Source organism: Trichosurus vulpecula, chromosome 7, assembly GCF_011100635.1.
Source record: "Trichosurus vulpecula isolate mTriVul1 chromosome 7, mTriVul1.pri, whole genome shotgun sequence".
NCBI lineage: Eukaryota > Metazoa > Chordata > Mammalia > Diprotodontia > Phalangeridae > Trichosurus > Trichosurus vulpecula.
Window position 1 is genome coordinate 223,117,284 of NC_050579.1, and position 23,453 is coordinate 223,140,736.

General features: G+C 37.2%; 1 protein-coding gene across 1 annotated transcript in view; it reads left to right on the plus strand.

Annotated features, from left to right (window-relative positions):
- COL21A1 (collagen type XXI alpha 1 chain) overlaps positions 1-23,453 on the plus strand; it is a 244,132-nt gene that overhangs the window by 162,288 nt on the left and 58,391 nt on the right. Inside the window, exons 13-17 of the mRNA XM_036765998.1 lie at positions 3,603-3,656; positions 4,731-4,782; positions 5,520-5,575; positions 5,670-5,723; positions 15,270-15,323. Of these exons, the coding sequence (XP_036621893.1) occupies positions 3,603-3,656; positions 4,731-4,782; positions 5,520-5,575; positions 5,670-5,723; positions 15,270-15,323 (270 nt within the window). The remainder of the gene's footprint in view (positions 1-3,602; positions 3,657-4,730; positions 4,783-5,519; positions 5,576-5,669; positions 5,724-15,269; positions 15,324-23,453) is intronic.

The window sequence follows — 23,453 nt, forward strand, 5'->3', positions numbered from 1 at the left end:
GATCACACTCTGTGGAACCACTGAGATAGAGAATCAACTAGGGAGGAATAAAGAGATTCCCTTGCTGTAGTGGGGGCCCAATTGAGCTTGGATAAAATAATTTTTGAGTGTATCCATCCAGCATGGTCGAAGTACTTTTCCAGATCTTTTAGCAGCACAGAAACAGAAGCAGAGGAAGTAGATGGTGGGAGCAATCCAAGGTTGAGGTTTGGCATGACTGGAAGAAGGGATTTGGGAGAAGAGAAGAGTGAAGAGTTTAATTGGATTAGTAAGTATTCATCATAACCAGCCTGGGTCAGATCCATGACCCTGCTACTCAACTCCAGCCTCCACCTCTAGGTTGACATTCCTGCCCTGAACCCTGGTTTCTGATTTGTGAATGTTTACCACAACTAACCCAGGTTAGACACACCACTCTACTATTCCTCAGAAATTTTCATGCCACATATACCACATATACTAGGTATATCACTCTCCATTCCCATCAGCTCTGGGAATAGCAATCAAATACTTCAATGGAAGGTACATGTCAATTAGTTGCTTTATAGTTCAACTCATCATTCTTTTGATATTCCTGACCATATTACTTACTCTTCTTTGGCCACTACTCCTCTGTCTATGTTATCTTCTTCTATGAGAATTTAAGCTCCTTGAGGGTAGGAACTGTTTTGCTTTTTGTACTTATATTCATAATGCTCGTGCCTTTTCATCCATTTGCTTTTCATTCATTCACTGAGTTGTTGAGATTTGCAAGAGAGAAAAGTGTAGTGAGAGTAGCGTGATGGGCTTGGTAACATATTTAGGGGTGGAGAGATTCCACATCACTCTCAAGACAAAGAATAGGTTTGGAAGGAGAAAGACATAAGGAGAACTAGAATCATAGGTGATAGTGACTAGATAAAGGAATATCCACATTCTTGATCAAGAAAAATGAGGTCTTGAGGGTAGTGGCTTAATCAAGTATTTGACCATCTTTGGGTGTAGCTATGATGGAGTAAAGGAGGAAGGCATGGGAGTTAAGCAAATTGGGGGAGTGGGAGTTAAAGATATTTGAAGTAATATCAACATATATGTTAAAGCTCCCTAGTATGACAGTAGTAGTTGGAGTGGAGAGGGACACTGTTAATCTAGATAGTGAACTCACTGAGAAAGAAAAGTGTTCTAGAGTCAGTAGATTTACAGCAGTTAGAACCTGGATTACGTGATAAATTTGGATAAAGTTAACGTCAAAGGAAGAGAGGTTGCTAGGTGCTGGTGGTAAAGTCGGTGGAGGTCAAGGGTACTGACTCCCCTACCAGGATCAGTTGAATGGGGTGTTATGAAACAAGGTGCAACTAGTATTGGTAAAGTGTGGGGTACAGTGTCATCCAGGAAGGGCCAGGTCTCAGTAAGTACCAGAGGATGGAAAGAATATGAGCATAAGTAGTTTTAAAATTAGGGGGAGTTTCTTAATTATAGAGCATAATCTCGAGACCATAATGGAAGGGGAAAGCAGATATGGATTGAGATATGGTTAAGGGGGGGAAGGGTAGTATTGACGTAAATGGGGACGAGGAAGTGAGCAGCAGAAGTTGGAAGTGGTGGGGTTCTAGTCTGAGATTCATTATCACATTATTCATTCTCTTTCCCTTCCCCTTCTTCTCCTTCCAATTCCCCTTCCCTTCCTTTCTCAAAAGGAGAAGACTTGAAATCCTCAGACCACTCCTGTTTCTTCTGTCTCAGTCTGGCTAAAAGAAGGGCCTTTCATGATAACCACCACCTACTCCTCCCTTCAGGTCCCCAGATCTTCTCTGCCAGGGAGTTGGAGAGGATTTTAACCTCAATTACAACAGAACAGAAATGAAAGAAAAGAGAGCTTAGTCAGAGGGACAGAAAGAAGAGCTTCAAATGTCAAGGTTATGTCTTTTGAGACAATTATGAAATTATTAACAGAAATAGAAAAATAAGTATCAGCTCAGTTTGCCTAAAGTGAGTTTTAACTCCCAAGCTGGATTGGGAGAGCTCTACCTATTTATTAAGCCCTGCAATTGAACCTTCAGAGCTTATATAGTCCAGCATTTTAATAAGCACATTACTGTTACCTAATTTACTATCAGAAAACAATTGGAATCAATTGTATTGGTCTCATCTTTAGAAGAAACAGCCTTACAATATTAATGAAACTGGAGAAGGCAGCTTTAAGAGGAATCCTGAAGCACTGAGTTTCAACTGCTTGCTGAAAGAAAGGAGAAGGGATATGGTAGGGGAAAAGAGCACTCCATCATTTTGATCAATATTATCAAGTCTGGTGGTTGTGGCCAAAGACACTGGTAAGACTTGATCAGTACCTATATCATTATGCCATTGTGGCCTATGCCTCTATCCCTTCTCCACCCATCCCTTCCTTCATCACAGAAGCTCAGCTGCTCCCACTATCCTGCCACGCATTTTCTCTTTTTAAAGATTCTGAAGCTTGCAACATTTCACAGTCTAGTCCATACATTGTGGGTTATTTCCATCAAGATTACAAACTACATTTTTTCATGGGGCTATGTAGTTAGTCTGTGGAGTCTTGCCTTACCTGCAATGTGTGTTCAAGGTGCTGATGAGGTTTTGGGGTGCTGGGACCCTGAGAATGCCAAGGCAGAGTTGCCTGGAATGAATTCACACACTCAAGCCTTCTTTCAGTCAAGTGGCAAAAAGTTTATTGTAGCACTTTAGAAAAAGTAGGTAAGGGTCCTTATGGAACCTTTGAGAAAGTGAGGATGGTCCTGGGGCATATATGGAAAAAGGGCATGGGAAAGGAATTCCAGGGATGCTAATTAGGTCATCTAAGGGTCCAGGTGTCTTTGGGAGATGTGGATGGGAAAGTGTATGGAGTACACCAGACACTGAGGGAATTGTCACAGTCATGGACTTTGGGGATCTGGCAGGAGGATGAGTCCTTGGGCCAGCCAGGGACAAAAATCCTCGAGCCAGGTACCCCTCTCTCTGTTCTGATAAGAGAACATGTTCTGCAACAAGAAGAAGTTGTCTCACAGGACTGGGGCCAACTAATAAATTGGGAGGCTTCCAGAGATATGATCTTAGGGCAGGGGCCCAAGCACCCCATCACTGCCATAGGCATCTTCTTATTTTTTACCTTAACTGTTAGGTTCTCCCCTCCCCTTTCTTGTTTCCCTCTCCTCTCCCTTCCCCCCTCCCACTGTGTCCCAGCTTTTCCTTTCCTCCCCAGCTTTACTTTGAGCACAAAAAGTGATTCTTGAAAGCAAAAGAGGGAGCCCATTGTACACATATTCTATTAGCCACAAGCAGTCAGAAAAGTAAGATGACTGTTCTTTGCACCAGGAGACCGATAAATATTTCTCCAATCTGTTAATTAGTTCTCAAATGTTTTTGAAGAGGATATATTTTCACAATTTGAAATAATGCTTGAATGACTGCTATCCTTTTAACACATCGACACTGTAAGGTATGATATCAGAGCCTTTTGTAAAAAAGGTTTTAATGAGGTAGTAGAGAAAGGGCCAGGGAGGATGGGAGATGGAAATAATGAAGACATTAGGCTGGGCAAAGCCAGAGGGGAAAGAACGCCTTTAATTAATTTGAGTTTTATTTTCCAGGGTGATCGTGGACTTCCTGGTTTTCCTGGTCAGCATGGGATGCCAGGATCAAAGGTTAAAGAAATGTCCTTGAAGTTCCAAAATATGTTCTTATTGATTTTTGCAATACCATTTAAATTACAAGTTAATTTTAAACTGCAATGATAATAAATGCTACTTTCTACAGGCCAGAAATAGAAAAAAAGTAATTGAGTTGAAAGTCATTGCTTTTTTGAAACTTGCAAAACCTTTTCAGATAAACTATAGGAAAACTACCTGTAAAATTTCTACCAGCAATTTCAAATTCTTTTAGCATGTGAAAGTTAATGGTTGAGTTTCATGTAAATTGCTCTGAACCTTGACTCTGAAATGTATGGACCATGTGCTTGTGACTGGAATACCAACTATACTTCTCTAACTTAGGTCAGTAAAAATGCTGAAAGACAGAGCCATTATGATCATTTTTAGCAGTTCCATACTAAAATATTAGTCACTTGCCTCCTCGTCATATATTTCTGTCAAAATATAAACCCTATAGTATCACTCATCAATACTTTTTAGTATTTATCTTCATCTCCCTATTTTTCCTCCAAGTTCTATATAGTGAAGTTTAAGTTAGTTTCACTAATAATGAAAGACAGTGGCTTTTAAGGAAGCTAAATCAATGCACTCTGCCTTTAGTGATGGTTAGGGGAAGCCAGTTTGATTTAGGTGAAAGAAGTGACCTCAATTGGCTGGGTAATGGACAAGCCAACTTCATAATTATACTGGATATGAATGAGAAGCTAGAAGGCCAGGTAACAGTAGGGTAGCCAACCTAATGGGAAAATCAGGCAAACCAACAGATCCTGAATGATTAGAAGAGTGCACAATTCATTGATAAAAATTGTCATTTTTATCATTACCACTCTCTGGAGGATTCTTCTATTTTGGTCTTTCTTAAGAACCATTTTATATATTTTTTTATTGCATGTCTTAGTATAGAAAGATAGAGCCTTATTTTAACTGCATCTTTAAGTTTAAACTGAAATTTGGATAACATGGAAGCCAGATATCATAATTCAAAAACAAAATAAAATAAAATTTGCAGCTATGGCAGTTATTTATATTATAGTTAAGATTTAAAAAAAATCTCTTTTGTTTCTTTAGGGTGAAATGGGACCCAAAGGAGAAAAGGGATCACCTGGATTTTATGGGAAAAAGGAAAGTATAAATCATGAACAAAAGTATGCACATTTCACTTTCAATTCACCATAGTCTAATGAAAAGAATCATGGATTAAGGAAAGTAAGAAAATTTGATTTCTAGTCCAAACTGTCACACAAAATAATCAAGTGACTTATACAAAACAATTAATTCTCTCCATTTGCCTCCCTGGGATTCTATTCTTTTTGCATCTTTAGATGTGAATTTAAGAATACAAGATATGAAGAATCATTACTCTTATTCAATATCATTCATTATATTATTTGTTTTTAAAAAAAATGTAGGTTTCACCGACATGTATGTGTCTTAACACTTCCTGTTCATGTTAGAGAAGAAAATCTATCTGCAATACCTTTCCTGCTTCCCCTTGATTTTAAATATATATTGCCTTTCAATTATTCCAATAAATGATTTTAGTGTTCCCATGAATAGCATGATTTAATTTATGCGTCTTAAGTTTTCCTGTTTTACCTTCAATGTCAGTTGTATTCCCGGCACTATTAAGTACACAGAGACAGTTTGGGATGCTGGGTGCACACAGACAAAACCAGCATATCTCTTGCCTTTAAGAAACTTGCATTGTGCTGAGAAGCCATATTATATAGTTATTCTAGAAGGCAAAAAATTTCCATGAATTCTCCAATTAATTATTAGCTAACTTGCGATAGTTAATTTTTTAAATTTTATAAAAATATAACTATAATTAGATTTTAATGCGTCTTTTTCATAATTAGGGTGCAAAAGGTGAAAAAGGAAATACTGGTTTTCCTGGCCTTCCTGGACGTTCTGTGAGTTTGGCACAAATTTTCTTTCTCTTGTAAACCTTTTATCTATATATACATGTACATAATACATAAGAGATTTGCCTTTTTTTTTTTGCAGGGGGAGCCTGGGAGAGATGGAAAAGACGGCTTAATGGGCAGCCAAGGATTTAAGGTATTGATAAAAATTGAATGATTCTTGTTTGTATGGGATAAGAAATTACCTGTAAATTGGAACATAAGCCTGATGCTGAGGAAGTCATTCTAAGAGTCGAGCAATATAAATTGAAGAATAAATCGGAATTTCACATGTTACATTCTGTATCAAGTTATGTATCAGGTGGCCTTTAGAAATGAATACAAAATCCTCATTCCTTTAAAGCCCTTCACAAATTGGTTCAAAGCTACCTTTCCAGACTTATTTCACATTATTTGAGCAGCCAGTTGGCACAGTGGATAGAGTGTTGTACCTGGAATTAGAAAGACCTGAATTCAAATCTGCCCCAGATATTTAATTACCTCCTTAACCCTGGGCAAGTCACTTAAACTCTGTTTGCCTTAGTTTCCTCATCTGTAAAATGGAGATAAGAACAGCACTTGCCTCCCAGTTTTATTTGTGAGCATCAAACGAAATAGAATTGTAAAATGCTTAGCACAGTACCTGGCACATTGTAAGCACTGTAGAAATGTTAGCTATTAACTATTTTATCATAATCATCATTTCCTTTTACCCTCCCATTCTTTAGCCAAACTGTCCCACTTTTTCTTTCTCAAACTCTACATTCCATCTCCTCTCTTCATGTATCTGCATCGGCTGTCCCCTTTTGTGATGTGTTTCTTCCTCCCTTCTGCCTCTAAGAGTCCTTTCCTTCCCTAGGAATCAGCTTGACTATCAGCTCTTATGCTCAGCGTTTACTAATTCCCACCCTCCCACCTACCCCAGTTTCCTCTCTTCCCTCAAATGTATTTACTTATTTATGTTCACAATGTTCCCTCCTCTCCTCGGCAGACCTCCTCACCTCCACTCCAGTCCCTGGCCAAGGAATGCCTGTAGAAGGCAGGCTCTATGAGGAGAGTGACTGTTCTCCATTTTGATCTTTCCATCCTCAGGACCTAGTTCAATGCTTTGCACGTAGTGGGTACTTCACACATAATTATCATGAATAAACATATACATATATATATATAACAAGCTATATAAGTGTGTTTAATCATGATGACCACATTCAGTACCCACTATGTAAAGCACAGAAAAAAAAAAAACCAGAAAAAAGAAATGTGTGTATGTATATGTGTGTCTCTGTGTGTCCGTTTATCTGTAAAATCTTACATTATCTATATAGACCAAGAGTTCTTAACTTGGATCTGCGTGTAGATGGGGGTGGAGGCAAGGTGGTAGAGGGAGGGGGGTCTATGAATTTGAATGAGGGGGAAAAAATCACATCTTTATTTTCACTAACCTCTGACTAACCTAATTTTCACCTACCTCTGGCTTTTCCTAAAACATATATTAGTTATTTATTTGTTTATTTTCTGGGTCTAAAAGTTTCACCGGACTGCCAAATGGGCCCATAGCATGCAAAAAAGCTTAAGCCCCCCTGATATGGATAATCACAGATGAATCTATATTTTTTTATTATAGTGACATAACCTAAATAAATTAGTGTTTCCTGTTGTTTCTGATTAAGGGGATTGTTCCCCAGTGACATCTTCTAAATCCTTTTCAAAGTATGAATTAAGGCACCCATCCAAGGATGGGCATGTGTAGTTTGAGAAAGACTGGGCTGGGATATATATAATTAAATCATCTATACTCCTCAACAATGTTCTATATACTTGAAGTCTGCAGCAGGGTAAATGAATGGTTGTTAGCGGCCTTATTTTTTAACTACAGATTTAGTTTTAAGTAGAGATGGTTGGGAATAGGATAGACAATACGAATTAATTACCTACGTTGTTCATTTGATAATCAAGGAAACAATACCAAGATTGAAGCCAAAAATATAGTATCTATATCAAAATAAGTGAATTTTCTCATGATTAAAACAGCTTTTTGGATAAGGGGCACTTTACTAGTTCCGAGGACAATCAGAATCACTCCCTCCTGTGTATGCTTATCAGTAATTTAATGGAAATTTATAGTAAAATATTATTGACAAGTTATTGTAGAGAAGCCATTTGAAAGCCAATCATTTTCCAAGCACAGGAAAGAAAAATACAGCTGTTACCCTAATTTTTTTAAGTCAAGGATTATTTTTTAACTGGCCTTAAGCCGAATAAAATTACACATCATTTACATTTATGTCCAATGTTAAGTTTCTCATAAACCATTTCATTTTAAAAAAAAACAACATGTGCATACAATGTCTTTTGCCAGATGTAAAGGTCTTCTAATCTAGATAGTTCTAAGACATGAAGCAATACAACTTTACTCTTTGCTCTAGAGTGATCTCTCAGTAACATAGAAAACAGTAGAGTACAGAATCAATTCTGGATGCTTGAAGCAAAGGATGGTTAAAACATTAACATTTTTGTAACTTGCTCATTTATCTCAGTTGTAGGTGAGAAAGATTTCCTAAACTTTGAATTTTCAATATCTGACCTCTGGTAGGTTATAGACAAGTTTAAAACTTGATAAATAAACCTTATGTTAAGATCAAAATCAAAGTAGTGTGTTTGTTTAACAAGGGAGAAAGGATCTTCTTCTAAATTCAATTATAGTTTCATGGTTTGTAAACCACTCCTTCCACTCTGATTTTGAATGTTGTCATGACCACAAGCTGAATTACTCCCAACCCCTTTATTTTTGTGGGCAAGCCCCAAAGACCACAGGATGAAAGAAAACATATATAATGTGATTTTCACATGTCTGTTTTTGGTTAAATTTCCTTTTTTTCTCCCTGACCTATTGTAGAATGTCATTTTATAACATTAGATGCTGAAGTATGATTTGATGATAATTTTGAGCATGAAGTGTTCTAAATAATCTTAACATGAAGGAAATTAAGTAACAAAAATAGCAAAATAATAAATTGGCAGATGGAAATATTCTGTGATGTTATACATCAACCATGCAAATTTACAAGCTCTAGTTCTCGTTCGAATATCATGTTCCATTGTTTAATTATGCTTTCTGCTCTCAGATATAGGGCAGATATCCCGACAACCACAAAGAGGGCTCACTGTATCACATACTTAGAAATAGAAGGAGCCTTAGATGCCATATAGGTCAACTTCATTTTACGGATGGGGACACTTGAGGCCACTTGCACCAGATGCAACTTAGCATGAATCACAAAATGCTCCTTAACTTTGAATTCTCTGCAGGTAAAAAAATGCCTTTTGTAAGAATTAGAAAAGAAAAAAGAAACCCAGAAGTGGGATGATAGACATAGATCTGGAAAAGAAATTAGAGACTAGCAAATCTACTCTTCATTTTAAAGATTAAGAAACTGAGTCCCAGAGAGGTTAAATTACTTCCTAAGGTCACGTCCAAATAATAGAGCCAGAATTGAAGCAGGTCTATTTCTTCAAATCCAGTGTTTTTGCCTTTCTTTGAATCCCTAGCATTTACCATAATCTCTGACACATAACATGCAATTAATTAGACATTTCTTAACTGAGTAACTATACCATATTGGTGGACATTTTTAAGCTAGTCAGTCTTTATGGTCTAGTATATGTAAAGTGAGAAGAGTAGTATACGCTTCAGAGAAAAAGCCATCATTCTTTAATTTATTGAGCCAACTTTTTTAGAATAACTTATAGGACAATCCCGATATAGCATATTTTAATGAGGCCTGGATGTGATGTCAGAAAAATACCTGTGACATTTATTATTGAGTCAACTTCTCTGAACCCTAACTTTCTCATATTAAAAATGGGTCTAATCACATCTGATTCACAGGGTTGCTGTGAGAATCAAACACACAATTTTGTTGTTGCTGTTGTTCAGTTATTTCAGTTTTGTCCAGCTCTCTATGACCCTATTTGGGGTTTTCTTGGCAAAGATACTGGAGTGGTTTGCCATTTCCTTCTCTATTTTATAGATAAGGAAACTGAGGCAAACAAGGTTAAGTAACTTGCACAGGGTTATATAGCTAGTAAGTGTCTGAGGTCACATTTGAACTATGTCTTTGCAACTCCCGGCCCAGCATTCTATTCACTGTGCCATACATGCCAGTTATTTTTAAGGAATGCTAGCATATTGCAATCAAATCAGCTCATTAGCACTGGCTGATTCTCATCTTCCATGATAAGGACTGCTCCGCATGGAGGGGGATGCAGAAGACATAAAAGACATGATCAGTACCTTCAAGGAATTTGCTATGGGGGAGAAAAGATTAAGATGGATGAAGAAATACTGAGCCAATATAACAAAAACCATAATCGGGTACTAGATGGTGTGGTGGACATTCGCTATAAATTGCTGTTGGTGTTAGAATAAGGGCATGAGGAGTCAGGAGATAAGTCATGGAAGAGGGAAACCAAACTGTATGTGGAAAGATGAGCAGTTTATGCAGGCAATTGTCAATTATCTCTGCTTGTGGGATATTAGAATAGTACATTGAAGTGAAATTATTGTGAGCTGGTACATTTATCATTTATGGTATCATTTATGTTAACCCTCTTGTTTTTTGAAACATGGTTGTTACTAACCATGTTTCAAAAAACGAGAGGGTTAACATAAATGATATCTAAGGCCCCTTCTACATCTGGCTTCCATGATTCTATAAACTGACATGTAATAATTATTGATATCTATCTATCTGGTACTTTAGAGATATTATTTCATTTGACCTCCAAACAACTAGTATTATATAAGATCCATGAAGGCAACAACAACCTAGTTTTTGTCACTGTATTGCTAGACTCCAGCAAGTGTTTATTTTAGTACATGGCACTAGTAAGCATTTACTAAATGACTGTTGAATTGAAGAATGCTGTGAGGTAACTAGTGCAGCTATTATCATTCACATTTTGTGGGAAAAGAACTCAGAGAGGTTAGGTTATTTGTCCAAGGACAAAGAAGTAGTGAGTGGTGGAGCTGCTGTTCAAAATCCAATTTTCTCACTCATGTAAAAAGTAGTCTTTGCATTACTTTTCATTATGTCATAATTGTATCTTCAAAATTTCATTTTAGTCAAATACAGCTGATTTCTATAGATTCCTATTTTTCTCCTCTACTATGCTTGACTTTGAATGTATCAATCAAAGAAAGGAGGGGAAATTAGGCAACTAAAAAAATGAAGTAGAAGAAGAATATTTTGGTTTTTTTCCTTCCTTCCTTTCTTCCTTCCTTCCTTCCTTCCTTTCTTCCTTCCTTCCTTCCTTTCTTCCTTCCTTCCTTCCTTCCTTCCTTCCTTCCTTCCTTCCTTCCTTCCTTCCTTCCTTCCTTCCTTTCTCCCTCCCTCCTTTCCTCCCTCCATTCCTTCCTTCCTTCCTTCCTTCCTTCCTTCCTTCCTTCCTTCTTTCCTTCCTTCCTTTCTTCCTTTCTTCTCAAGTTTTGGATGATCCCAAATTATCAATACTCACAAGTAGGAGTGGGGGTGGAGGGAGATCATGACACAGTGGAAAGAGTAGAGGCTGTTGAGTCAGAAGATCTAGGTCTACATTCTGCCTCTGCCATTTGCTATTTATGTTATATGACACATGCCATTTAACCTCCTTAGGCCTCAGTTTCTTTGTGACTAAAAATGAAGAGCTTAGAGCTAGTGGCCTCATATGTCCCTTTTGGTTCTAAATCTATAATCCTACTTCTGAAGGTGTGTGTGTGTGTGTGTGTGTGTGTGTGTGTGTGTGTGCATATGTGTCTGTGTGTGTGTGTGTGTGTTTTAATTCTTAGAAAAGACATAATCTTGCCTGCAGAGGATTCAATGTTAAGAGTTGCATCTGCAGGTAGTAGTGGCCAGAACATGTTAATTGTTCAGTTAACTAGCTGTGACTAATAAATTAGGCCCAAAATGAGTCAGTATGAGGCAATTGTTCCTTTATTAACTAAGGCCTTAGTTCCTTCCAGGTTGCTTTGATTTCTCATTCATCTGGATTTCTAAAAGCTTAGCTCTCAAATTAAGTGATTCCTGACAAGTGCTCTTACTGTTTTATCCAAATTTGCTTTTATTTCCTTTCCTTTCATAGTTTCATATTCGTTCTTATAGAATCATGAGAATGTCAGTAACTTGCCCCTTTTCTCCCCCCAACCCAATCATTTTACAGGAACGTATTATTCAGTTACTCCAGTCTCCAAACTTTCATACCATGTTTGTAAATAAAGGTGGACCAGATGGAATATTCGGCTTCAATGGCATTTTATCATACTAGTGAACCATAAAGTATTCACAAAAGGGGGAAAGCCCATTCCTGCATAATGTGATATGGTTGTTGTTGCATACAGCATGACTAAAAGGGCTTTTCAAAAATAATGCTTGCTTTGATAAAAATCTATTGGGCCTTCCCACTCTGATTTAATGTCTACAGTTCTTGTCATGGTACTTGGATGAGAATATGAAACTGGAAGGATGGACCTATTGAAATATTCCCTTTGGAGTTTTTTTTTATTTTTGTCTGATAAGTAAACTTGTTTCAAGAAAGGTGCTTAATTTGAATAAATTTTCTTTCCTAACTTAAAAAAAAAAACAAACAAAAACAAAGTTCTGGTACATAATGTATTTTTGAGACAAACTACATTCACTTTTCTTTCTGTCTCCTTGCTCCCTCCAGGGAAAACAAAACTAAAAACAAAACAAATAAAGTTTCCTTTGGCCTGCAACAAACATGGCATAATTGTTTGCACATAGGGTGGCATATTACATCTCTGTTCTTTTCTGAGATAGTTTGAAGAAATATTTAATGGATGTGGATTTTTGTTTGTTTGTTTGTCATTTTGTTTTTAAAGCCCTTCCTTTTCCTGAGGGTAGTTTTAAAGGCTACAGTGATTTGTGAGCAAGGCTTATCAGTTCTCAATTCAGAATGAAGTGGCCTAGACTAATTAGGGAATTCATTTTTGTCATGTATATATATGGCTGCAAAGTAAGATTAAAAACAGCCTGAATGTAGTAATGTAGTCAAAATGAAAGTGATAGGAATTATTTTAAAAGTGTCATGTAGATTCCCTTAGCTTTGCAAATATAACATAGCAGTATTTCTTAGTTTCAAAAACCAGTCACATGCTAAATTAACTATGCACTTTGCTTAGTCTATGAACTTTTTTTATAAAGTATTTTACTAACTATTTAAATGTAATTGGTTTCCTTTGTAAAACTATGTAGTCAATCAGTCAACTAGCAGTCATTTATTACTTTGTGGAGGAATGGACATATGAGAACAATTTTTTTTTCCAATGACCATGAAGGCAGATGAAGCAGGTGCTATGGAGTTCCTAGAGTCTGGTCCTGTATCAAAGACACCAAGTTCTTTGCATCCAAGATGCCACTGCATTCTGAGCCACCACCATTTGTCTTAACTTTTGTCTTGCTACTGGGTTTCAATGACTCGAGAAGAGAGAGTGAGGCTGACAACTTTGTGCAAGGTTACCTCACTTAAATCCAATTCACATGCAAGTCAAAACATCACCCCATGATGTCATTAGTCCTCTTTGAAAACAGACAAACTTTGTGCCAGACGATGACTGACAAAAATATTAAAAGCCTCCTTCTTCATTTCCAGTCTTCTTATATCTTCTTCCCCAATTAGTATGGTTCATTCCATCGACACTGTTCTACAAACAAGACACTCCATCTCTTCCCTCTGGATATTTCCAATGACTGTCACTCATGTCTGGAACGTTCTCCTTCCTCTGCTTCACCTACTCACTTCCTTTAAGTCCCATCTTTTAAAGAAGCCTTTTCTAACCCCTCTTAATTCTTCCCTCTTTCAATTATTTCCGTTTTTAGAAAAATAGGAAGCTATTCTTAAGCCCTCTAAATTCTTTCCCATTTGTTTTTACAGGAAGCCTTTTCTAATCCTTCTTAATCCTTCCTTCTTTTAATTATTTCCTATTTTTCCTGTTATATATGTGTACACACATATATCTTACTTTGTATGTATTGGTTTTCATGTTGTCTTCCTCATTATATTGTGAGCTCCTTGAGGGCATGGGCAGTCTTTTAACTCTTTTTGCATCTGCAGCACCTTACCACAGTGCCTGGTAAATAGTAGGTACTTAATAAATGTTCATTAATTATTGATTGATTGACTTTTCTAGATAATTTAAGTGATAAGTCATCAGAAACTTAGTATCTAGTTAGAACAGCAGGAGTAAATGAATGTGATATTGTCTTAACAGGGAAAGAGATTAGACTTGTAATTTCATAGATATAGGGAACTCCTGGATAAGAAAACTCTACCAATGTAGGGCTTTCTCTGCATCTTAGAGTCTTAGAGAATTGCTTAGGTTAAGTGACTTAACCAGGGTCACAGAACTAGCATATGTCAGAGGAAAGACTTGAATCCAGGTCTTCTTAGCACTGAGGAGAGTTTTCTATATGTCTTGTCATCTTGTCTCTCATTTAACATTCATATTTAATTAACCACTTAATAAATTAAAATGCTGTTTTGAAGAGCCAAAGGAAATTAGGTCAAAAAAGAATAAACTTCAAAACAAATATGACATCTATAGTCAGTTGTTGATCATGAGGCCTTTCCTAACCCTCATACCATTTTATTTTATTGAAATCTCTTTGTATTTTTTATGTATCATTTGAATTTACTTTTATATGTATTTGCTGTATACCTTCAGTGGAATGAAAGCTCCCAAAAGATAGCCATGGTTTTCTGTTTTTTTTTATCCCTACCACTAGCACAGTGTCTTGCTTTGTATACAACATAAGTGCTTTGTGCTTGTTGAATTTAGTTGGTTTATCAATCAGTTTACAGATTATTAATTAATTATAGGTTGGGCACTATACTAGGTGTTGGGAATACAAAGACAATAGTCCTGGCTCTCAAGGAGTTTACATTGTTCCAGGGAGGAAACCAAAACAAAAAATACGTATGTTAAGTATATTTAAAACATATTCAGTATAAATACATAAATGCTGTATTGTTATTGTTGTTCATCCTTCAGTCTTGGAGGGGACCAATGACATCATGAGGGTGATATCTTGACAGGTGTGAGAATTGGATTTAAGTGAGGCAGAGCTGGGTAAAATCATTAACCTCAACTGTATTCTCTCCTTCAGAGTAATGAGAGTCCAGTGACAAGACATTTTGAGGTGAAGCCACTAAGTAGCTAGAGGGGATCAGGGAAGGCCACATGTTGACTTGAGCACTGCAGAAAACTAATGAGTCAGAGGTATGAGGAGGAGGAGCAGGATAGAGAGCAGACCATACGAGGAAACAGGAGAAATGGAGGGGCAGCAGACAGGAATGTGTCTGAAGGGGAATTATATATAAGTAGTTATAATATTTGCTATGTTTACAGTGAAAACAAAGAGTGGTTCATTTTATTAACATTCAGAAATTTGAATATAGATAACCACAGTTCCTCATTAATTAACTTAATTATCTGGTTTGCTATAGGATATTAAATAGTAATTTGGATATTCAAAATGTAGTAATTTTGCCATATCGTAAAAGTGTATGTTTTGTAGGTGTAAGTCAGTCAATGAAAATAATTCTAGTAGGCTTTAAAATACTGTATCATTTGTTACTCTGTGTTCTACATCATGAAGATTACCTTAAAATGACTTTTCTCTTTGTCTTTTGTCATATCATCTAAAAGGGAGAGACAGGACAACAAGGTGCTCCAGGACCAGAAGGCCAACGAGGAGAACCTGTGAGTACCTTAGAATTCATCTATTGTATCTCAAGGTTCTCTTATTGCTGTCTTATTATTTTATTGCATAATCTGGAATTTGGGGCTTAATTTTACTCTGTTAAAATCAAATTTGTAATATTTAATAGTTTATTTTTACAGGACTTTTCCCACTCAACAAAAAAATAAAAAAAACAGCTCATCTCATTTAACAACTAAAATGTGTTGAGAATTAGGTAATATTATCAAAAAGAATATTCAGCCAAGTCACTTTAACCTCTCAGTGCTTTAGTTTATCTACCTGCAAAATGCTGTAGTTGGATGAGATTATCTTTAAGGTTCATTTTAATTCTATGACCCTATGAATGTAGAGTACACGAAGTGCTGGACAAATGTTATCTTATTTATTTGAAATTATTGATCAATAGTTCAAACTTTCTTTGTATTGAGTAGCCACTCATCTCTCTAATCATCATCATGCCAGGTGTAATTAGGGAAAAAGAAGAAATGATGAAACTGCTTATAACCTGAAGGATTTTACAGTGTCCTCAGGAAAAAAAAATTATCTTCATCAAGATCACAGTGGAGTGGTGAATTTAAGAGGGTGGAAAGAGCTTAATCTACTTAGTCATCTTTAAAGAAGATACCAAAGCAGAGTGCACAAGGTATATTTGGATACCAGTAAATTTTACTGCAGGTTACTTGGATTGGAGTGAAAGGGAAGGTTTATATAGAGGAGTAGTAAAAGGTAAGGCTGGAAAATTTGAGTCGGATTAGATTATGAGAAGCCTTAAGGCCTTGCCATTTGGTTTTAATTTTATCCTATAAGCAACACAGAATTGTTAATAGTTTTTGAGTTATGGGTGTGACTTGATGAAAATGGTACTTTAGGGAAATTAATATATTGTCAATAGGAAGGATGAATTGTAGGAGGAAGAGATTAGGCTTGGAAACTAAGAGGATATTACAAGTCAAGCCTTTGGGCAAATGGGCTTTAAGCTGGGCTGTTGGCAGTGGAAATGGGAAGGAAGGGATAGATTAAAGATTTGTTATGAAGGGAGAAATGGCAGAAATTAGAGAATAATGTCTTTACAAGAGGAAGAAAGATGAATCAAAGATGCTGCCGACACTTATAGCCTGGAGAATGATGGTCCTAGTGGCAGCAACAAGGAAGTTAGAAGGAAGAGCTGTTGTTTTAGAGGATGGAATGATGCATTCAGTTTAATACTTGTTAAGTTTGAGGCAATAACTAAATAAAAATGTTCAGAACACAGTTGAAGAAGGTGTTGCTCCCAGACCCCCTCCCCCTTTGCATCATTGCCTGCCAGGGTCAAAGAGTAATGGATTTATCTTAGTATTATATTTGAGCCTATATAACTCTAGCTTAAAACTATAGGGACCAAGCTTTCTGTGCATGCATACCTTGAATCCAAGTTCCTTTCCAACTACTCAGATGGATTTAGCAGTTCATTGGTTCATAAGTTCCCTTCAATAATGCAAATTGCAACTCCCATACTCACCTGCCCATCCTATTGGATGCTTTTCCACATTCTACCAAAACTTCATTTCGGGGGCGGTGCTGTCCATCCAACATGTTGGAAGCCTTCCTCAATTTCTTCTGAGGTCTAAGATAGCAGTGGAACAGTCTGCTTGTCCCTCACTCTTGCCATGTGGTTAAACTCTTTTCTCTTTTTGTTACACAATTCCTTAAAGATATCCTATACTCATGACCTTCTACAAAGTTCCTCTCTTGATATAAGAATTTATAATCACTTAGCTCACATCCTAGTTTGCTCCATGGTGGTGTTGATAGCCATTGATCCTCCCTAACCCATTCTCAGCCCTCAATCTGTCTCAGATGGGTGAATGAATGAATGTAAAAGCATTTATTAAACAGTTTTTGGACTAAGTATATGGTAAACAAACTTGTATGTGATAAGCACAGGTGATACTATACTTGCAAGGAACTAAGTATTCCATGCCTTCAAGGAGCTTACATTCTAATCAGGGAAGATAAAATAAATAGAGCAGTGGTATCCAAGGGAGAAAAAATTTGGATTTGGCACTTTTTTTCATTGCAGTGTCAATGACACACAGTAGCATAAACCTGCATGTGCCAGTCATTAAGCATTTACTAAGTGCCTGCTTTGTGCCAGGCACTGTGCTAAATGCTGGAAATACAAAATGAGATAATAGAGAATCCTTGCCCTCAAGGAACTGACAATCTAATAGGAGAGATGACAAACAAATATGTACAAACAAGTCATTTAAAAAATGAAATAATTAAAAGAGGGAAAGCATTAGAATTAAGAGGGGTTGGAAAGGCTTTCTGTAGAAGATGGAATTTTAGTTGGGTCTTAAAGGCAACCAGGAAGGGCCGTAGGTGGAGATGATGGTGGAGGGCATTCCAGGCATTGGGGATAGCCAGGAAAAATACCCAGACCCAAGGGATAGTGTATCTTGTTTGAGGAATAGCAAAGATTCCATTGTCACTGTATTTGAAGACTACATGACAGAGAGTTATGTGTAAAAAGACTGGAAAGGTGAGGAAAGAGGGTTTAGATCATGGAAGGCTTTAAAAGGCAAAGAGAGGATTTTATTTTATTTTATTTTTTTATACTGGAAAACTTTTTATTGCAGGTAAAGTGGCATAGCCGGACACAGTTTAGATGATTCCAATTTTGTTGGCAACATCTAAAGCATCATAGTCTGGAACAAATCGGACATAGGTCTTCTTCTCTCCATCAGGCCGGGTCAGTGTGTTGACTTTGGCCACATTGATGTCATACAGCTTCTTTACCACCTGCTTCATCTGATGCTTGTTGGCCTTGATGTCCACAATGAATACTAGGCTGTTGTCCTCAGTCTTATTCATAGCAGACTCAGTGTTCAAAGGGAACTTAATGATGGCATAGTGATCTAGCTTGTTTCTCCAAGGGGCACTTTTTGGAGGGTATTTGGGCTGCCTTTTAAGTCTTAGTGTCTTGGGTCACTGAAAGGTGGGGGATATTGGATCTTCTTATTTTATGGCTATTGGATACCCTTCAGCACTGCCTTCTTGGCCTTCAAGGCCTTGGACTTGGCTTCTGTCTTGGGGGGGACAATGGCTTCCTTCTTCGCCTTTGGTGCCATCTTGGGGGAAATGGCAAGAGATGATTTTATCTTTGATCCTAGAAGTGATAGTGAACCACTGGAGTTTATTGAGTAGGGGAGGCTGATGTGATCAGATATGTCCTAGGGCAGCTATTTGGTACAGTGGATAGAACACTGGCCCTGGAGTCAGGAGGACTTGAATTCAAAGTTGGCCTCAGACACTAGCTTTGTGACTCTAGGCAAGTCACTTAACCCCAATTGCCACAAAAGAAAAAAAGGCAAATTACTTTAATGGCTAAATGGAAGATGAGTTAAAGTGAGGAGAGACATGATGTAGGCAGACCCATCATCAGGCTATTGCAGTAGTGTAAGTTTGTTGGGGAAGGGGAACAGATTCTTCTTTCATTCCAGTAACAGTACTATTGTGCTAGCATGACAATGACTTGGTTCATCTTTCGGCTTTGTTGGCCTGGTCTCTGCTGATTCTGTATTGTTGTGGTCTTTTTGTGGGCTATCTTCCTCCTTTCAGTGCCTCATGAAGCCCATGACTCAGGCCCAGTAATAAAGGGCCTTCATTTCTCCTCTCTGTTCTGTCTCTACCTTGTATTCTTGAGATAAAATGCTTATAATAATGCATTTCTAAAGTAATTAATTCTCTGGACTATTCTACATACTCACCAGCAGCCTTGCCTACCTTGAGATTCCTATGCCTTGAATCCGCTCTCCTGACTAGTGAATTCCTGATGAGGACTGCCATATCATAAAGAGATCAAGGCATGCTTGCTTTGCTTCCAGGTCAACTGATGCTCCAAACTGCTACCGTTTCTCCTCAGTAGGATTTCTTCCCTTCTCCCTTTCCAGTTCCCCTTTATTAAATTTTGTCCTCCTCTATTAGATTGTAAGCTTCTTGAAAGTAGGAACTATTTGGTTTTCATGTATTTATATTCTCAGCACTTAGCACAGTGACTGACACAGAGTAAGCACTTCATAAATGCTCACATTATCTCAGTTTCTCTCCACGTCTCTATGTCTCTCTGTGTCTGTCAGTCTATCTGCCTCTCTGTCAAGCTTGAGAAGGTCCCAAATGTCTGGGAGCCTGGACCAGCCTCTGTGCTCAAGTCTCTTTCACTCTAGTCCTTAACCAGCTTAACCCTTTGCCTACCATAGCATGAAGAATTGGAGCTCTGGACAGGTAGGACATGGTGGTATAGCTTTCTAAGTCATCGACATGAAGTAATAATAAAAGTTTTAAGCACATATGAGATCTCTGAGGGAGAAAGTATAAATAGCAAAGAGAAGAGGTTTTAAATAAGAGTTAAGAATGACTTATTCTCAAAAATTTAATAAGCTAGGTTCATAGTTAAAGATTTAGTAAGACAGGCTCATTTTAGAAAGAGGTACATTAAGAACAGCTTATACAAAGTATCCCCTGCAAAAAAAAAATCGGTGACACTCTCTTCTACAAGTGTAGGCAGATTCTAGGGGAAACTGAGCAGTGATAACTCACAGCTCTTGTTACAGAACGTCTTTTTCCTCCTAATTGTGCAGGGCTTGAGAAATTCCTCTTAGCTTTGGTATGGATTCTTTGCTGGATTCTCTGTAGTGAAATCGAGTCTATTCTGTATTTGGGCAGGACCCCAATAGGAAGGTGGGTGGTCCAACATCCTCCAGACCTTTTGAAGCTTGTAAAGTCTTCTTCTGATTAAAGGGAGGAAGGAGGGCAAAGGAGACCTGGCTAAGGCTGAAGCCAAAGCTTCTCTTTTCCCTCCAGGTGGTTCTTCCTCAGAGGTGGGTTGGAAAGCAACACTGACTCTAATTTTTGGAATTCCATCTCTTCTCAACTCACTTGATAGTTTATAGTGATTCCTAGGGCATTGCCAAGTTTCTTTGGCCTGTCTAAAGTCAATTCTTGTGTGTATTCCATTTCAGACCGCATTTTACTCTGACACCTATGAATGATTGATTGCAGTTTCTCACCTAGTTAAATCATCAAGACTAAATGGTGTGGGGTACTTTCAACCCTATGCTTATGTTAATATAGTTAATATAACCATGCAGATTGTGTACATGAAAGTGGTCACGTGATGAATTTAATCTTCTGCACTGACTTTTTTTTTCTGTTGCAAATATGCTGTTTGAGATACCAGGTTAGATGCATTGACTTTCATTATTTGCTGTAATTTTAATAAAGTTAGGGAATCCCTTCCAATATGATAAAGGTAAAGTGGAATCTTCTTAAAAAGAGATTTATTCTTTTTGAGCAGTTCTGTGAAGTCTCATCTTAAACTCATCATTAATCACCAGGACTCCAGAAGGAGCCTCTGGTGAAAGGAAGATGCCTGAGATGGTGAAGAGATATGTCAATTTTCAGAATCTTAATAAAAAGTAGGCCTTTCAGAGGTGTCAGAGGTGAAGAGGAGACCTGAAAACTTGTAGTAGTTGCAATGGGGAAAAGAAAATTGGCTAGCATCTCCTAGGCCAGCTCAAAAGATTCATTGTAACCCAAATCATGATTTAGCTTAAACTTTTCTGTAATCTTGTTTGTTATTTCAAGATTGTACTAATGGGGAATCACTCATGCAGTTGTTATCATATTGAATGATTTCTCACCCTCTTGATCCATGACACCCTGTACTAACAAGGCTTTTCAGTTATTTTTTTCTTTTCTTTTGATCAAGTTTTATTTTTTCCGGTTATCAAGAATTTGTATTTTCTCCTTTTACTTCCACAGCCAATAGAAAACAAAATAATAGAGTAAGAAAATCCTTATAACAAATATACATAATCAAACAAAACCAATTACCACATTAGTCATGTTCAAAATTCTGTTTCTCATTCTGCGTATTTTGTTCATTACTTCTCTGTCAAGAGGTGGGTAGCATCCCTTATCACTAGTCCTCTAGAATCATGGTTAATCATTTCATTGATCAAGATGCCTTCCTGACTATTTCATTCCTTGGTGGGTCCTAGCAAAGTCTAGCTGGGACAGGAGTAGTACTCTCTAGAATTCTCATGGAGATTTTGAAACCATGAACACTCAAAATTCTTAATACTTCTCAGGGTTACTTTGTCTCAGGTACAGTCATTTAGAACATGCCCAAGCACCTAACTTCACAAATTCACTCATGCCCTACTGTCAGAAGCTTTACTTTATTAAAATACTGAACCTATAGGTGTTAAAAGTTAGGAATAAAATGCTACAATGAGAGTAAAACAATAAATGTGCTTCGATAACTCTTGTTACACTATCAACCTAATTGCCGGAATATAAGCCTGGGATTTAATTGCAGTGTGCTCAGGCAGGAGTTGGATTAAATGACCTCTGACATTCCTTCTGATTGTGACATTCTTTGATTCTTTCAATTGTATTCTATTAATTCAGTCATTTATTATACTTTGTACAGAGCTCTGTTCTATAGGCTGTGGGATACACCGGGATGAATAAAGTGTTTTTCTGCCAACATGTCGACATATAATGATCACTGAAGATAAGATTTGATAAGTGTCACAAGAAAAGTAGGAGTTTAGTGGAGAACTCTTGTACTGTTAATGAGGAAAGCCTACAGTTAAAAGCCAGTATTTGAGCTGGGCCTGAAAGGAGGGGAACAATTTCACTAGATGGAAATGGGAAGTGGGGTTCTAGAAGTAATGAGCAAAAATTGTGACACAGGAAAGCGCAAGGAGTGTTTAGGGATTGGTCCACTTTGGGTGGACCCTTTAGTGTCAGGGCCAGAACCTTTACACCTATCCTTAGTCTCACCAGCTCTCATCTCCTTTGAGTAATGGAAAATTAGTATTACACACTCTCTCTCTCTCCGTATACAAAGTACATATACATGTTATATTACACACATATGTGTGCACATTTTATATATAACATACATATTACATATGTGTGTATCTATACACATATACATATGTGAAGAAACTACCAGTGGGTTATTTTTTATAAGTACGTCTGTGAGTTGTTTGAAGGTTACAACGCATTTCTCCAAAGAACATAAATGGTGGTTAAGTAACCAGGTTACCCCACAAAAACCTATTCAGTTTTCCTGAATGAGTAAAAGGAAATGAATGATGGCTTAGTTCTCCTCTAATGAATATATGTCAGTCTTGCTACTCTTGTGACCTTCTGCAGGTCACTTAAACTGCCTAGGCCCCAGTTTCCTCAGATATGTAATGAGGGGTTTGAACTAGTTGGTTTCTGAGATCCCTTCTGGCTTCAGATACGTGATCCTATATTACTACCAGCTCAAAAGAATACTTAAGAATACAAAATATTCTGTATTTCTGGGATGCAAATCTATCTCCTTGTATGTTATTTCAAAGCAAGAGGGGTTTTTTGACATCATTCCTGAAAAACATCAAAGACTAAAAATAACTTAAAATGCATCTGATTCATGTCATCAATTATATGAAGAACTTCCTCTGTTTCATGTGAATGATGGTGCTAAGTATTTGTGGTGAATGATTTGGCCACATGAAAATGTACATGGGAACCATATTTGCTTTATGATTTGGCAGCCAAAAACTTTATAGTGCTTTTGCTGGAAAGGCAGAAGCTCTGAAAAAAAATTTTAAGCTAATTAAATAGAGTTGATGGCAGCCTGATTACTCTGGCAGAGCTACAAAGGTGAAAACTTCTGTAGTTCATATTCAGAACAATAGCTGCATTGTGTTTAAATATGAGTACCTTAATGCCAAATGCTATTATGTTTGGTTTTGAATTTTTGAGGCTGATATTGGTCAGAAGGCCAGGAAATTATCCATTGATTAATCCAACTTACTTTACAGTAATAAAGTCATTTTCCATTTGACTGCCATCCACGTAGCTTTAGCTATCTAATAAGTAGCATTAGAATTATTGCAGTTAATGAAAAAGTTGAAAGCTGAAATTATTTCCAGTCATATTCCTTGTTTAGGGATTATATTGAAATCTTAATTTGACCTAATCATTAAAGAATTGAATTTGTATAGCCAAAGTTTTTTTAATACAGAGTTTATGTATCTCAACAAATAATGAGAAATGAAGTTGAAAAAGTGGGCATCACTAGTACC